This window comes from Bufo gargarizans, chromosome 6, assembly GCF_014858855.1.
Source record: "Bufo gargarizans isolate SCDJY-AF-19 chromosome 6, ASM1485885v1, whole genome shotgun sequence".
In the NCBI taxonomy this organism is placed as follows: Eukaryota; Metazoa; Chordata; class Amphibia; order Anura; family Bufonidae; genus Bufo; species Bufo gargarizans.
The window spans coordinates 254,298,623-254,317,031 of NC_058085.1; the positions used below are offsets into that span (position 1 = coordinate 254,298,623).

General features: G+C 46.4%; 1 protein-coding gene across 2 annotated transcripts in view; it reads right to left on the reverse strand.

Annotated features, from left to right (window-relative positions):
- Window positions 1–338: 338 nt before the first annotated feature.
- Window positions 339–18,409, reverse strand: part of PTPN1 (protein tyrosine phosphatase non-receptor type 1) — a 96,568-nt gene continuing 78,497 nt past the window's right edge. For both annotated transcript variants that reach the window (XM_044298270.1, XM_044298271.1), the window contains exons 2-9: window positions 14,870–14,960; window positions 12,772–12,872; window positions 12,300–12,398; window positions 11,353–11,493; window positions 10,829–11,038; window positions 8,217–8,378; window positions 4,066–4,298; window positions 339–1,933 (exon numbers count right to left, since the gene is read on the reverse strand). In XM_044298270.1, coding sequence (XP_044154205.1) covers window positions 1,732–1,933; window positions 4,066–4,298; window positions 8,217–8,378; window positions 10,829–11,038; window positions 11,353–11,493; window positions 12,300–12,398; window positions 12,772–12,872; window positions 14,870–14,960 — 1,239 coding nt within the window. In that variant the 3' untranslated portion in view covers window positions 339–1,731. The remainder of the gene's footprint in view (window positions 1,934–4,065; window positions 4,299–8,216; window positions 8,379–10,828; window positions 11,039–11,352; window positions 11,494–12,299; window positions 12,399–12,771; window positions 12,873–14,869; window positions 14,961–18,409) is intronic.

The following is an 18,409-nucleotide window of genomic DNA, read 5'->3' on the forward strand; positions in this document are numbered from 1 at the left end:
CCAACAACCAGACAGGACTATACTGACAGCAGATCAGCCTTCATTTGCTGCAATTCTCAGCCTTGACTAGGACAAATTCTATATCAGGGGTCAGCAACCCCTGCCCCCCCCCCCCCCACTGTTGTGAAACCACAACTCAGACTGTTCCATTCACTACTATGGGAGTTCTGAGTAAGTATGCAGGCTGGGAGTTGTAGTTTCACAACAGCTGGAGGTGCAAACCCCTGATCTAGGCGAAGAACTCCTTTAAATACTTTACCTGGCTCCATCACCTATATCAGCATCAGGGGACAAACACTGCAACAGATCGGCCACAAACCACACAGCAAGTGCAGACGGAAGGGGGGATATAAGTTTATTGAATTAGCACATAAATCCATAACACATTCAAGTGTCACAAGTGCATTTCTGTATTGCGTCAGGTTTAAACAGTATTGTAAAGTTCATTAAACATCGACCCCCATCCCCCAACTTCTCCCCTTTTTTACAGTGTTGGTTTCAAAACCCAACACATTGTACTGTGTATAAATGTAAAAGGCAAGGAAAGAAAAAGAAGCTTATACAAATTAATCTGACACAGCAGCCATAGAGCAGACCGACACAGACCTTCCGACACTACTGTGGTGATAAGCCCCGTGCACCCGGCTCAGTCCCAGCAAAGTGGTTTATTACTCCCAGAGCACCAAAGGTGAGATCTAAAGAACAGTCATGACCAAAACGTCGGCTGGCGGAGACACATTCTTTATTGGCAGCCGGTGAAATGCGTGGGCTTAAAGGAATAGACTAGAACTCCAGTTCTTAGGCACCATACGGCTGAAATGCTGGTGGATCTATTGTATTGTAACAGGAAAGTGTGGATCAGTCAGAACTACAGGAGAATGTGACCAACTGAAGTCCAACATGTAACACAAAATAGGAAAAGAAAAATATATATATATATTTTTGGCCTACCCTGAGCAAAAACAAAAAATATCATAGCTGCTTCTCCTACAAAACATAAAAACGACAACGAAGCTTCTGTAACAGATACATTGAGGATACGTCAGGCACATCCCACAACAATTATACAAAAAAAAGAAAGAAAGAAGATAACCTATACAACGTCTCGGCTTCACCCCTCCGGAAATAGTCAAAACTGATATTATTACAAATGACGCCCCCAGAAAGCAAATAAAAAAAAAATACATTCTTCCGACGTGTTCACTTTTTTTTTCAGGTGGCAGGAGAGGGGGTGCCTTCTTGGGGCATCAAAGAAAAAAATGAAAAAAAAAAAATCTTGTACAAGACCAAAAAAAAAAGAAAAAAAAAAAAAAAGAAAGACATACCTTATACAAATCACTTGTGATTCTGGTAAAACAGAGCGGTAGTAAATAAAACGTATAAACTCTCACATCCTCTTAAAAACAGGTGAGGAAACAAAACAAAAAAGACCCTGACCAAAAAGAAACAACAATGTGTTGTCATGATGATTTTATTCCAAAAAGAAAAAAAATATAATATATATATATAGAGATATATTTGGCATTATCTGTGTTTACTCCTGAATAGATGTAGAAATGCCCTGAGATGCGAGGAATCCTCTCCATGGGGCGTCAGGGCTCGGAGACACCGTTAGTGCATTGCGATTGCAGCTGTAAAAGCTTCGCTCCGCTTCTCCTCCTCATTTGGTTCCAAATACGTCTCACTTGCACCTGGGTGATGAAGTTGGATGCAGCCTGGGAAGAGTGTTCGTTAATGGTACCACACCCTGTAGCAGAGGATCACCCCCACAGTTAGCACTGTGAACACGCACACATTTAGCGCCCATGACTTCCACTCCTGACTGTCGTTTCTGTCCTCTGCGCTATCCGGTTTGGTCGTATCTTTGGGATCGGATGAAGAAGGGATCTGGTCTCCCAAGTTTCTCCTCCTCAGCTCAGTGTCATGACGAAGGCTATAAGAGAAGCAGAAGTGTGAACGGGATTAATGCGTCTTAAAGTCTCCATACAATAAGAAGTACATTTATAACCCAGTGGCTTTACTTATCTAAAGCAGATATTGGAGGAGATTTATCAAAACTAAATTTGATAGTTTTCCCAAGCAACCAATAAGATTTTCATTTTTTTAAAGCTCTTTTGGACATTAATCGCTGCAAAAAATGCACCAAAATGATACGCAACTGACAATACTAGCTAATTCCTCAAGCCGATGTTAAAAGCTGAGAACTTTGCCATTATCTTCCAGTCAGGAACATATCGGAGTCCCTCATGCACCATGTCATGGTGTCTCAGTAAGCATGGGGTCCTACCACTAAACTGCCCGTGTTTTTCTTTTTTTTTCTTTATGTGTATGGAATGTGCCACTTCATTTTGTTGGTAACGTTCTTTTGCACCTGGCAGCTTCTGTGTCGCATGGTCTGTTGTGGGTGCGGCTCACAGCTTTATCCTACCTCACAGTGCATTGGTGATACCACTATGGAGGCATGAGAGAGCCTGGCTGCGAGTTCGTTTCTAGCACTGTTCAGGCCTTGTTCACACACCACGGGAAGTTGAGTGGTAGGCCTGCTGAGACACCGTGACGTGGTGCATGAGGGACTCAGATATGTTCCTGACTGGAAGATAATGGCAAAGTTCTCAGCTTTTAACATCGGCTTGAGGAATTAGCTAGTATTGTCAGTTGCAATTGCACTGGGGGACTGGGGGGGGGGACACAGAGCTAATGGCACTGGGGGGGGGGGGGGGGACAGAGCCGATGGCACTGGGGGGGGGGGGGGGGGACAGAGCCGATGGCACTGGGGGGGGGGGCGGGACAGAGCTGATGGCACTGGGGGGGGGGCGGGACAGAGCCGATGGCACTGGGGGGGGCGGGACAGAGCCGATGGCACTGGGGGGGGCGGGACAGAGCCGATGGCACTGGGGGGGGCGGGACAGAGCCGATGGCACTGGGGGGGGCGGGACAGAGCCGATGGCACTGGGGGGGGGGGCGGGACAGAGCCGATGGCACTGGGGGGGGGGCGGGACAGAGCCGATGGCACTGGGGGGGGTGGGACAGAGCCGATGGCACTGGGGGGGCGGGACAGAGCCGATGGCACTGGGGGCGGACAGAGCCGATGGCACTGGGGGCGGACAGAGCCGATGGCACTGGGGGCGGACAGAGCCGATGGCACTGGGGGCGGACAGAGCCGATGGCACTGGGGGCGGACAGAGCCGATGGCACTGGGGGCGGACAGAGCTGATGGCACTGGGGGGGGCAGAGCTGATGGCACTGGGGGGGGCAGAGCTGATGGCACTGGGGGGGGCAGAGCTGATGGCACTGGGGGGGGGGAACAAGTGCTGATGGCACTGGGGGGGGGGGGAACAAGTGCTGATGGCACGGGGGGGGGGGGAACAAGTGCTGATGGCACTGGGGGGGGGGGAACAAGTGCTGATGGCACTGGGGGGGGGGGGAGTGCTGATGCACTTGGGCTGATCGCACAGGGGGGAACGAAGGGTGTTGGAGACTGATGGCAGAGGGTCTGATGAGTTTTTCTAAAGGAAAACAGTCTATTAATTGATTTTTTTCTTATTCGAGTACGCGATTAATTGTAAAAATTAATCGATAGAATACTCGATTTCAAAAATAATTATTTACTGCAGCCCTAGACTTATTTAATTGAATGGGGCCGCAAAAGCTGCAAAAAATAAATAAAAATACATGTCCTATTCTTGCCCGTTTTGCCGACAGGAATAGGCATGTCTATTATGGGCGCTCGTGTGCATGAGGCCTTAAACAACAACTTTGCTGCACAGCTAAATTCAATCTACTGCTCCCTGTTATCATCAATTTTAGGCTTGGAACAGGATGACTATGGCGTTTTTCACAGACATCAGCCACTCCTCTTATAATGCAGCTGCAATATAAGGGTTATTGGCCCTTAAAACAATCGGCAGCCTAAATAAGACAAACTTTTGTGATTTGGCTCAGTATTTAAAAAAAACTCAGGTACTGTATCCCGCAGTGAGACAAGCCGCAACATTGAGCTGAGGCTCTGCACTGATAAGTAGACGAACAGTTGTCATATTGTGTATTTGTTTTGCCATTTCCTACCTATCTACAGGGGGCTGAGAGGTCAGATGAGCTTTGCCATCGGGAATGCTCTCCTCCACCGTGTTGATCGCCAATCTTATAACCTCTTCCACCACCTGCTGAGATAAAAACTCTGGCTGGTCATGCATCCGCCCATTCAGGATTTCAGAGGTGCGTTTGGGTGGTCTGGGTGGAGGTGGGGTGTGCTCTGGAGGAGGGTCCATATCCTCATTAGACAATTCTTTCCATTGCTCCTACAGCAGAAAAAGAAGTGATCATCAGTCAAAATATGATACGACCATCATCTAGATAATACACATGTCCACCTGAACCTCATGATTAGGGCTGCAACAATTACTTTATGTAATCGACACAGAAAAATCCTCGGTGCAGATTCGTTTTGATCATGTGACCACAGAGCGTGAGTGAAGTGAAGCCCATCACTCACCGCTCCATGGTCTCCCGTCGGCACCGCGCTGCACTGTCCTGGGCCTGGCGTGCACACATAGTCCGTGTGCGCTGCCTGGCGCTGTGTGACGTCAGGTCCCAGTGCATGTTGGGAAGAAGAATACGTTGCGGTCCTTCTCCTGGGGACTCCATATTGGCAAGTATTACAGGGGGAGGTGGGGGACACATGGAGGGCTGATGGCACTGGGGGACATGATGGCACTGGGGGACATGATGGCACTGGGGGACATGATGGCACTGGGGGACATGATGGCACTGGGGGACATGATGGCACTGGGGGACATGATGGCACTGGGGGACATGATGGCATAGAGGGGCATGATGGCATGGAGGGGCATGATGGCACTGGAGGACATGATGGCATGGAGGGGCTTGATGGCACTGGGGGACATGATGGCATGGAGGGGCTGATGGCACTGGGGGACATGATGGCATGGAGGGGCTGATGGCACTGGGGGACATGATGGCATGGAGGGGCTGATGGCACTGGGGGACATGATGGCATGGAGGGGCTGATGGCACTGGGGGACATGATGGCATGGAGGGGCTGATGGCACTGGGGGACATGATGGCATGGAGGGGCTGATGGCACTGGGGGACATGATGGCATGGAGGGGCTGATGGCACTGGGGGACATGATGGCATGGAGGGGCTGATGGCACTGGGGGACATGATGGCATGGAGGGGCTGATGGCACTGGGGGACATGATGGCATGGAGGGGCTGATGGCACTGGGGGACATGATGGCATGGAGGGGCTGATGGCACTGGGGGACATGATGGCATGGAGGGGCTGATGGCACTGGGGGACATGATGGCATGGAGGGGCTGATGGCACTGGGGGACATGATGGCATGGAGGGGCTGATGGCACTGGGGGACATGATGGCATGGAGGGGCTGATGGCACTGGGGGACATGATGGCATGGAGGGGCTGATGGCACTGGGGGACATGATGGCATGGAGGGGATGATGGCACTGGGGGACATGATGGCATGGAGGGGATGATGGCAGGGGGGGCATGGCATGGAGGGGCAGATGGCAGTGGGGGACATGGCATGGAGGGGCTGATGGCAGTGGGGACATGATGGCACAGAGGGGCTGATGGCAGTGGGGGACATGATGGCACAGAGGACTGATGGCACTGGAGGGAGCTGATGGCACAGAGGACTGATGGCACTGGAGGGAGCTGATGGCACAGAGAACTGATGGCATTGGAGGAAGCTGATGGCAGAGGACTGATGGCACTGGGGGGAGCTGATGGCACAGAGAACCGATGGCACTGGGGAGAGATGGTGGCACAGAGAACCGATGGCACTGGGGAGAGCTGATGGCACAGAGAACCGATGGCACTGGGGGGAGCTGATGGCACAGAGAACCGATGGCACTGGGGGGAGCTGATGGCACAGAGAACCAATGGCACTGGGGGGAGCTCATGGCACAGAGAACCGATGGCACTGGGGGGAGCTGATGGCACAGAGAACCGATGGCACTGGGGGGGAGCTGATGAGTAAAATGTTCCTTTAATTCATTTTTTTTCTTATTAGAGTACTCGATTAATCATTGGATTAATCAATAGAATACTTGATCACTAAAATAATAGATAGCTGGAGCCCTACTCGTGGATACATATATGCTCACTAACTGTACTTAAAGGACTATACTAATTAATGGAGTGATCCTTAATTACATCCAGAGCTGCAATAATTATTCTGATGGTGGGATCTATACTCATCCTATTACATCCTGCAGTAATCTCCACAGGTGCACTCACTGGGGGTCGTTTACAAAGTGTGCCACGTCAGTTTTAGACATAAAAAGAAGAAGTCGAAAGACCCCCATCTGTCTCATGGGAGTTTTTACGCCATCCTCGCCACTTGGGAGTGGCAGGGACCAGGACAAATTTACTTACTTTTTATGCCTGAAAAAAAGCATGTTTTACTCCAGGCGCACCACCAGAAGTATTTGCGCCTGGAGTAAAACCTGATAATTTACCTGGAGGCCTGTGCTTTTTCATAAATTAGGAGCCTTCTCCACCAGCGCAGGGAGGAAACAAAGACCAGCGCAAATCGTTGGTCTTTGTAAATGACACCCACTGTTTTGCTAGGTGGTCCTGAAAACCCTCAGTGCAGACACTGAACAGGCAACTTTGAAGCCCACAGGATTGTGAGTGTAGCTGTGGAGTATAATACAGACTCCACAGGTAAGTAATACAGCGTATTTTAGAAGTTGTAAATGACTATGCTAGTTTCACATTTGTGTTTTAAAATCCGGAAGAGGAACGGCCTGCTAGATTTCACCGTGTCCGGTATAGCTAAATTCTACAGCTAACCTCTTTAGTACCGGGTTTCGGCAGGACAAAAACCAATGCATGCAACTGCCTTGATCCCCATGAGATCCCATTTATAGTCAACAGGGATCTGGCGGTACAGGATACCATGAACTCTGGCAGGCTGTTTGTTTGCCGTAACAGCCTACCGGATTTTAAACTGCAGATATGAAAGTAGCCCAACAGAGAATAAGTCTGGGTTCACACGGGCGTGTCCGGATGCGTCCCGGTGTATTGCGACAAACCCGCGCAATTAGGTACGCAATTGCAGTCAGTTTTGACTGCGATTGCGTTCCGATGTTCAGTTTTTATCGCGCAGGTGCAACGTGTTTTGCACGTGCGTGATAAAAAAAACGACTGTGGTACCCAGACCCGAACTTCTTCACAGAAGTTCAGGTTTGGGTTCGGTGTTGTGTAGATGTTATTATTTTCCCTTATAACAAGGTTATAAGGGAAAATAATAGCATTCTGAATACAGAATGCTTAGTTGGTGATCAATTGAGGGTTAAAAAATAAATAAAAAATTAACTCACCTTCTCCTCTTGATCGCGTAGTTCCCGGTCTCTTCTTTGATGATGAACTACCGGCTAAAAGACCTGTGGTGACGTCATATCACATGCTCCAATCACATGGTCCATCACCGTGGCGATGGACCATGTGATCTGACGTCACCACAGGTCCTTTAGTCGGTAGTTCATCATTAAAGAAGTAAAGAAGAGACCGGGAACTACGCGATCAAGAGGAGAAGGCGAGTTAATTTTTTAAATTTTTCTTAACCCTCAATTGATCACCTACTAAGCATTCTGTATTCAGAATGCTATTATTTTCCCTTATAACCATGTTTTAAGGGAAAATAATACAGTGAATACACTGTCACCTAGCAACCATGCGTTCACCTCCCGCATTGCGCCCACGCGGAAATCTCGCACGTGTGAACTCAGCCTAAGTCTATTTGTAAATGACATGACGCATTGAGAGTTGGATGTGCACTATAAGCAGCTGCTTCTGTATTAGGCCTCATGCACCCGGCCGTGTTTCATGGCCGAGAGCGGTCCGTGGTAACCCGGCCGGGATTCCTATTGACAGCAGGAGCGCACGGCGTCATTGGTTGCTATGACGCCGTGTGCTTCATGTCGCCGCTGCACTACAGTAATACACTCGTATAGATCATACGAGTGTATCACTGTAGAGCAGCTGCAGCATGAAGCGCGCGGCGTCATAGCAACCAATGACGCTGTGCGCTCCTGCTGTCAACAGGAATCCAGGCCGTCATACCACGGACCGTTCACGGCCGCGGAACACGGCCGTATGCATTCGGCCTTAGACTTAGAATTGTAATTAGAATTATCACTGGTCAGTATACTTGGGAACTCAGACCTGCACTGACGAATCCCCCATGATGAATTTGGCCCCCTCAATCACTGCCAGGTAGGAGAATCGCAGCTGATCCGCCGTCTGGATGAGACCCATTCTGTACTTTCTCATTTCCAATAAGACCTGCTTAATGTCCACCGAAGACGGATCTTTTCTCCTGTCCATCTGTGAGTAAATGAGAAGAAAATTAATACCTTGTGGTCAGAGGAAGGAGACATCAGACTGGACTTCCTTGGAAGTTACCAGTCACCAATGAATATAACCTTTGTCTAGCTAATATCTGTGGTTCATAGGATTACTGATCTGTAGGAGTTGGGCTACCAGGATCTCCACTATACTTATAATGACGGGACTAAAGCACTAAACAAGCATTGTGGTTTATTTATAGTGTTTATCTGCACATCAATGCTACTGGTTACAAACTGTAAAGGAACTTAATGACAGCGCCAATCTACCTGGTCCCTTTATTCTGTAAATTGTCAGGGATACTAGAGGTATGACGACCCACCACTCATATGTTATGACATGGCATACTATTCTATATACTACTCTTAGGCCTTATACAGATGTCAGTGAATCACCAACGGGTGCCGTATGTGTTCTCCATGGACAGCACATTGATTTTAATTTGTGTATTCATACATACAGGTATGCGATTTGCCACAGTCCAGGGGACTGGGGTCACACCATGGATGCATGCCCAATGCCACTGATGGCTAACCTTGGCACCCCAGCTGTGGTAAAACTACAACTCCTAAGATGCCCCCTTGCTTGGCTGCTCTCAGAACTGTATAGAAATAAATGGAGAATGCTGGGAGTCATAGTTTCACCACAGCTGAAGTGCCAAGGTTAGCCATCACTGCCCTATGCAGTACTACTGACCTGTGACCTTCGTTCTCTGGGTCAGTATGATAACACCAGTACTACATTGATATAGTTTCCTTGTGTTTTAACCCCTTAAGTCCACGTACGTGGAAGAAGGGGTTTTAAATATGGTGCAGCGGGCACCATGGCCACTGGGTCTCTGATGTTTCAAACAGCAAAGACCCAGGGCTAATGTCTGCAATCGGTGATAATGCCAATCACAGACAACTAACCCTTTAGATGTCATGGTCCACGGCATCTAAATGACAAAAAAACAGAAGCACGCACTTTCAGGTAAGGAAAGACACTCATGCGGTCATCGGAAAGGTCATCGCTTCCTTCTGATGTGCTGGGTCTCCTGTTGTACGTTGTAATCATACTGACCAATAATGAAAGTAACAGGTCAGTTTTACCGCATAGGGAATGCTGTAGAGACAAAACCCATAAAACTGTGGCGGAATTGCATTATTTTTTTTCACCACACTTGGAATTTTCTTCCAGCTTCCCACTTTCTTCATATGCAATATTAAACTACGGCATTAGAAAGTATAGCTTGTCCCGAAAAAAAAATAATTTAAAATAAAAACGGAAAAATAAAGAAAAGTTATGGCTCTGGGAAAACGATAATGAAAATCCAAAAATTTTAAAACCTACAGAACTCAATACCTAAATAAAAAAAAATTAAAAAATCTTAATATTGCTGTATTTTGACTCAACAACTTCTTTATATTTACTTCTACGGAGCTGTGCGAGGGCACATTTTTCGTCAGGCAATTTGTGGTTTTCAATGATACCATTTTGGCATGTGTATGACTTTTTGATGGTTAAGCAACTAAAAAACAGAATCAGCCACTTTGATTTTTTTTTTCCTGTTATGATGCTCACCGTATGCTATAAATAAATTTATATTTCAATTGTACAGAAATTTTGGGATAATGCAATGCCAATAATCTTTATTTTTATAGAAAAAGGGGGTCATTTTAATTGTTAAATTAAAAAATAAATAAACTTTTTTCGTTCTTTTTTTAAGTCTCCCTAGGGATGCAATCATATGATCTTTTCTCCCATAGACTGAAATGATTTAACATTGCAGCCTATGGGAGATTCATTATGTTCCCATGGACAGGAACACTGCTGTGGCAGGCCCTGGGCCTTCAGAGGGCCTGAGACTGCCACAGAAAACGAACGGCTCCCTCGATGAGGAGTGCAGCAACCCCACAGGTTTTACCACTAAGATGACGTGGTAGCAACTGACCATGGCATCCGAAGGGTTAAAAGTCTATGATCGGCATTATTAACAATGATGGACAATGTCTGTGTGTTTGCCTTGCAAAACAGCAGGCACCCGTGGCTATGGTGCCCACTCAGCTCCTCTGCGGCCACCATGTTTAAAGTCCCGAAATCCACTGTAAATTTAAGGTGGGTGGTCAGGAAGGAGTTAAAAAGATTGTGTCATGTTTAAAAGTTATCTCCCATCAACAGGATGGGAATAACTAACTGAGTGGTGGCGAGTTCTTAGGATCGGTGGGATTTCGACTGGTTGGACCCACTCGATCAGTTAGCTATCCCCTATTGTGTGGATGGATGATAGGTTTTAATATAGGCACAAACCCTTTAAAAGGTACCAAACACTATGACATGTCTTCAGAATCAGATGGGTCATTACCCCCATGTTACCCTCTTAAACATTGACTCCCAGTAGCATCTAATATGTTCCATTTTTTCCACAATTGCTTCTACACATCACTCACCAGCAATAAACAGGTGTCTGCCAGACAGAAGGTGCCTGAGCGTCCAATGCCAGCGCTGCAGTGCACCACAATGGGCCCATGCTCAGGATTCAGAGATCCTGACTCTCGCACCTTAAACAAGAAGTTGAGGAATGACGCTGGAGACTCTGGCACACCGAAGTCTGGCCACGTGGTGTAATGAAAGTGCAGGATCTCCCTGCTCTCCTGTGTCTGAAAAACAAACGTGTGGAAGGTGAGATTGGCAGGAGAGGACGGTGAGCAACCAACTAAATTTCATCTTTCAGGAAAGCAGGCCCCTGATTAGTTGCAATGGGCAGTCTGTGGTATTTATAAGGTAAAATGCAGAGTCTTATGAGCTTACAGTTCTAGGTTCTTCCAAAATGTTTGACCACAGTCCTCTTTCCATTGAATTGACAATACAAAGAACTGGAAGCTTAGATATATCCATTCATGTGGAGGAGGGAGATAGGCAAGGATGGGGGGTGGGGTCTGTGGCTTCTACTCAGCATTGCCTCCCCACTTACACTGAGGTTCTCCAGCTGCAGCACTCGGATTGTGTAGTAGGATTTGATGTCTTCAGAAAGTAGGGTTAATTTCAAGTTTGTGTCTTCAAATACCATCGGGCAGTCCTCCTCCTTCTTCGGCCAGTACTGTGCACACTTTATCTGTGGAAGGGTGGAAAAATAAATCAGATGCCCTCAGACCTGCAGTAAAGGTGCGCCCAAGCTGGTTCCACCTAAAGGCAAACCTCTGATAGCTGGTATGGACATACGGCAACAACTTGTGTGTAGAAAATTACCATGGTGGTGACTTCTACCTCCATGTAACATGACCCTAGGCTACCACTGGTGCCATTATTCCCTAGTAAATGGGCTTTTGAAGTGTCCCTATAGCAGAGTCGGTCTGTTATTTAGGAGTCTGGGGTAGCTCAGCGACAGCCCCTGCAGGGGGTGTACTGGCAGCCATATTGGTTGTTGTCCACTTTCCCCACAGACTGAAGATAAAGTGATTAGAGAAGAATCCAGGATTTCTAATTAATTGTCAGTATGTGACGGTCATACATGTCTAGTCCACACAGGGGAATGTACAGGGCAGAGCTGCGGCTGGAGTACCATCTACTCTACTTCTTGTCAGTCCTTGAAAATGTATTCTTGAAGATGTTTTGCTAGTCATTTGACTAGCTCAACATAAGTCACCAGTATTTAATGGCTGATATTTCTCGTACAAGTTATTCTAACTTAGAAAACCAGTCAGATAACTTGTGGAACATCTTCATGAGAAAATACAAGCCCAGTTGCCCTGACTTATTACCACTGATACACCATATCCTGGATGAATGAGAACCTTCACAGACACAGTTCCTAGTGATGGCACCATCCCATATATGAGCTTCACATGCAGAACAGGCGAGTGGCATAATGTCCAGTAAAACTCCTGACAAGCAGCAGAAGTGAAGAGCGGCGATACTTACTGATCCCTTTTCAACGACTCTGTTCAGCATGACAACCCCGCTGCTCTTCTGTTCCCATACCATCTCCCAAAAATGTCCGCAGGTGTTGGGTAGCGGTCCCTGTGCAGCGACAAAAGGGCATTAATCTTCTGCATTTAGCGAAGGAGAGATGAGAAGAGAAAACACACTCAGTTCTGAAGACAGGGCAAAACTATAACAAGTGTCCTATATGGGATGCTGCAGGGGGAAGTGCAAAAGGAACCTCAAAATGAACTTATGGCAACAAGACTTAGTAGGAACCTAATGGCCATCACTCGAGGTTAAGTGCAGCCTCCACCCCTCAGACTTCCTGTTATCACCCACTCTCTCAGTTGAGACAACTGGTTATTTTTTTCACCTTCTACCATTGATTTGTGACTTCTTCATCATCATACACAGCGAGAACATGAGAAAACCAGAAGATGCAAGTAAAGCCACCATAAGCAGCTCTCACCTGAGTCAGTATATAACTCCTTTGAGCCTCGTCCATCTTGATTAAACTGGCATTAATATAATCATTGTCCTCTCGATGCAGCTTTATCCGGCTGTGGTCAACTACAAGAGAAATCAACAAGTCGGGAGGTTCCGGCAGATACAGACTCTGTAAATACATATAGGCTGCATGCTGCAATATAGGGCAACTAGTACTGGCTCTGCTACATCTACCAGACTCAATGACAGAAAGCTTAGACACACAGCTTGGAAATATATACATGAGAATACTTTATACGTGTATCCAAGCCCTGGGCCTTTTAGTTAAATACGTCTTATAATTTTTCTACTTTGTACATGACTTTTGTCAGGACTTTTAAAAGTTTTCAGCCTTATCGTTGTTTTTCTCTCTGCAGATAAGTGAAGTCAAGAAATTTGCAGAATGTGGTTTACAGCATTTCCACAGAAATCTCCACTGGTAAATGTCATCACATCTCTCCTGTGACTGAAGCAATGTCTTACATGATCTGAGCAGATCCACTGCCCTGTACGTGCGGAGGGATTTGTTGGCAGATACAGAGGTAGAGTTATTACAGTTGCCCCTACATGTAATTTAGATGCTGGCCTCAACCCCTAAAATGCCTCCCCATACATCCGGTCCCTTAACACAGAGTTTATACTTACCTGGCTCCCCGTCGCTTCTTAAGCCCGCTGGGGGGGGGGTTGGCAGTCAATAGCAGGCCGCGATGGGAACAAAACGCTCCTTCATCGTGTGATCCTGTCGATCATGCGGTCTAAACAGCGATCTGCTGCCCAGAAACAATGCAGCTGTATGAGGATGAGCAATCGCAACAGTGATCACTCATTGTCATACTGTGGAGGTGATCGCTGAATGTAAATACAGAGCTTCACCCCTACTGAACAAGCAGCTGACTGTCGGGAAGGAACGCTACCTTCCTAACAATTGGCTGCTCCTCGGTGCGTGTAAATTCACCTTTAGAAGGAAGAGAGACTAAGCTCTGTTACTATCTGATAGGTCCTGGCTGCGCAGTTGTGAGGACGCGGCAGGTACTGTGCCCCGTATACATACTCTGAGTGTTATCTGCTCACTGAACTGTCAGATATCTATAAAGTGTGACTGTTCAGTGTGCAGATAATTCACCCATTGGTACATACAGCAGAGTAAATGTGTCTACAGATCCATCCCAATATCTCCAGACTCCTACTACTGCTTCTGACTGGGTAGCCTTAGGCAACAAGGCTGTTCCTAATAACGACAGTGCTCTGTGGATGGCATGGTCGGGGGCACTATAGCTAGTAATGTGCTGAGGCGCTATAGCTGGCAATGTAATAAAGCATTATTGCTGTCATAGTTAGGGGGCACTGTAGCTGGCAATGTTATGGGACACTGACTTATGTACTGTGTCTGTACCGTATCAACTTTATATCACACAAGAAATATACAGTAAAAATTTTATATTTTTTTTATGCTTCCGATTATGCGTCTTATGGTCCGAAAAATATGCTAATCCCACACTACTGAAATTTGTTGAGCTGTGGATGTGCATAGATCACTTTGTATAGAAAAATGGTCTCCATTCTGTGGCTCTGCAACTCTGTCAGATCATGCTGGGGGTTGTAGTTTCACAGCTGTAGAACCACAGATTAAAGACTGCTGGTCTAGGCTGATGGCGACTGTAGCAAACAAGCAGCTGTGAGAAATATTAAATTAAACTGGGTATTTGGTCTCCATTCCCAGACAGCAAGCAGCAGTTAGACATAACTGAAACAATAGTAATAGTATGAGAAAAGTGGTGGCACTTCTCATACACAGCAAATATGTAGTCCTTTAAACAAATCTGGAAATATTTCCAGTGTGAGAAAGGTCTGTGGTACAGTGACTGCTTCTGTGAAGTTACTTATCTGTCCATCTTCAGATGAGGAGAAGATGACATAAGACATCTCCATAACCCCAGAGAATCTGCAAACATCTTAGGTTTGGATATGATTCACATTGATACTTGGCCCTGGTCTTGGTGACAGATGTCCATAGTGATTTATGTCCTTAAGCGCTCTCACGCTGGAAGGAGACATGAGCTGCAGTCAGTGCGGACACTTACATGGGCTGACATCTCTATAGCGGTTGCGGCTCTTGTTCTCGGGCAGTCGGGCCACTTTACATGGAAAGTCGCCGGCTTCATGTCTGATTTCCTGGAACAGAAAGCATTTCAGGTTAGCAGTGAATATACAGAGTTAAAAACAATCAAATCGCAGATAAAATGGTAATAGATCACTGACCCACAGACAGACATATAACGTTCCAGTAAGTAACTGCATCCTCAAGGTGGGGGGTGCTTACAGCTCTGAGGTCATAGGTTCTTCTAATGGTCTACACATTATACCCTAGGGCAGTGGTCTCCAATCTGGGACTCTACAGATGTTGGGCAATTACACGGACAGCTATAGGGTGACAAGGCATTGTGGGAGTTGTAGTTTTCCAATGGCTGGAGAGCCCAAGTTGGCGTCTACGGCCCTAGAGAATGAATGAATACCAGATACAACCATAGACATAATAGTAATCATATCTTGCTCACAGTGCTGCAGGGCTCATTAGAAGAGTTTTTTTTACTACAAATCTTCCCCTTTGCCCTTACAGCTCCTAGGCACACCAATGCATCGCCAATGTGAAGGTGCTATTACACCTTCACCAACTGGTTCTCCCAACTTCCTCATACACATGCACGCTCTGTTCAGCCAAACATGTATGTATTTTCAATTACAAGGTAGGAGAAAGCTACTCTTGGAAGCTAAAGTGGTTGCCCCACTAATATTGTACATTTTTCAAACCAGCCCCTGGATCCGAATACTTTTATAACTATATGTAATAAAAATTTTTAGCACAGACTTTGAGTTACTCAATAAAATGTATCTGTATAGCGCCACCTGCTGTTTGTTATTTTCCTCATCCCGGTCTACCTATCTGAGGTGGAAGAAGGGGTGGGCGGTATAGGCAATATGCAATATAATTGTGCCACGATATGGATTTTGTGAATATCGCGGGACTGCGATATGACCACGGAGCGGCAGTTCCGATCGGAGTCCCAGCAGTGTAATGCTGGGGCTCCAATCGGTTACCATGGCAGCCAGCGAGCAGCATTATACTCATGTGCACCGTGGCCGCCGGGCGCTCCTTCTCATAGGTCTGTGCGGCGCATTGCTAATGCTATAAGCAGACAGAAGAAGGAGCACCCTGCAGCCACGGCACACGTGAGTATAATGCTGCTCATTGACATACCATGGCACTCAGGACTTTAGTAGCATCCTGGCTGCCATGGTAATCGATCGGAGCGGATCGGAACTGCTGCTGCCACCAATGATGTGGGGGAGGGGACCCCTGCCACCAATGATCAATACTGGGGAGGGAGAGGGGGGCCCACCTATGGCTACTGCCACCAATGATTAATACTGGGGAGGGAGGGGGGTGATAAGAGGGAGAGGCTGGGGGGCGGATCAGAGGCTGGCTGCCATGGTCAGCTCCCTGCTGTTGTGTGCACAAAGCACAGGGCAGCAGGGAGAGTGTAAAGTCCTATTCACCCTAATAGAGCTCTATTAGGGTGAATATGACAAGGGTTCTAGCCCTTAAGAGGGCTAATAGTTATTAAATAAAAAGTAAAAAAAAAAATTTTAAAAAAAGTTTAAACCTCCCCCAAATATAGAAAACAATACATCGCAAATTATATATCGCACATGCTTAAAATTATATCGCAATATAGATTTTAGGCCATATCGCCCACCCCTAGGTGGAAGCACATGCTCTGTTCCATCAGCCATATCTTCTGTTAGAAGCTGTGACAGTTATGAGGAGAGAGCTGCAGCAGAAAGGACCCCCTCCCCTCTGATGCAAGTCTTTAGTAAATCTAGCAGAGCAATTGGAGCAATGAATGGGGAGATCTCTGGATCCATGTGAGGTACAGAGCTGGTTCTAGCTTTGTTAGGAAGAGATTGTCATGTGCTATATGTTGCCCGATTTGCCTTTTTTACATTAATCATTAGACAGTCGTGAACCCCACTTAAACCGGCAGGTTTGGCAGAAGATAATGGGGGTCATTTATCATAGTGAAATATGCCTAAATTGGTTGCATGATTGCATCTAACCATTGTGCCAAAATCTGCAACTTCTCCCTACTCACGCCAGGTCTAAAACAGTTGGCAGCTCCGAAGCGGTCTTACATTTAGAGCTGGCGGAGGATTCAACGAAGTTATGAAGACGCCTCTAGCCGTCTAAAATGCTGGTCTTGTGCCCCAATGTGAACGGAGGTCTTAGACTACAAACCAACCATCTGTAATCAGATTCCGCAGCCACTGTCCCTTTTTTATCTCCTCACATACATTCAGTAGGACAGCACGACAGCTATAAATGACGCCTAGCAATCTATGGAAGCTGCTGCCCTGTGTGCGCTCAGTGTCACAATGAGTTAATTAAGAGGATTTATACAGAGGAAGTTTTCGGTAAGTGCAGAGCGATCTTCCTCCTCTGGGGCACTAAATGCGTCACTTATGCAAATGACAACTGGAAACCTCACAGTAATAGATGGACGTGGAGCAGGAAGGCTGAGCAAGCGGGGCTCGTTCTAAAAAGCCGAGAACAACTTCCTGCAACAGTTCCGAAAAATACCAACATTCCAACCGTGGAGCGCTGCTGCAGATCTACATAACACACAACAGATGGGACCCTGCACCCATCCTCAAAATACACACCAAATACAGGTTGAATATGAGCTCCAATAATGCAGGAGGGGGATAGTGGTCCCCATTTCAGAGGACTACAAAGAGTTTACTGTAAAGATGACACTTTCCCAGAATGCCAATCTCTACTAGAAGAGCTGGCGATTTCAGCTCTGAAGCTGCAAAATTACTACTGCAGCTGTAATGAACTTTATACACACACAGTTAGGAACATTATCAAAAGTTTTAAGCCACTTTTGTGTATATATAAAAAAAAAAAAAAAAAAAGCAGTAATATATGATGCACGCCATTGTTGCAAATTTTCTATTCTCTCTCCGCATTTAACATTTTTAATTTCTGACGCATGGACTGCCTGGAAAGTCAACAAATCTATTGAGACACTTGTTAAGACTGGCACCAGTTTGTATATCTGCCTAAGTGACAGCAGAATAGTGAGTGCGGCTCTGCAATATAATCCAGACTGTAATCCATAATACGTACAAGTTAAGTAAAGTCATATGTACACAGTAACCATTAGTAAAATAGTGAGTACAGCTCTGGGGTGCAATACAGAATGTAACTGAAGATCGGTACAGGATACAATATGTCAGGGCTTGACAGATTTCCTTGGAATCTAGGAGCCAGCTAAAAAAAAGTTAGGAGCCGTTTTTTTTTTTACCTTATAAAGCCTTATTTTCAGCGACAAAAAAAAAACCCTTAAAATTATCATATAAAGAAGTCTAGAACCAAACAACATGGGCATTAACAACATATACAGTGGCAGTGTACAGTACTGCCCACACATACACGGCGGCAGTGTACAGTACTGCCCACATACACGGCGGCAGTGTACAGTACTGCCCACACATACACAGCGGCAGTGTACAGTACTGCACACACACACAGCGGCAATGTACAGTACTGCACACATACA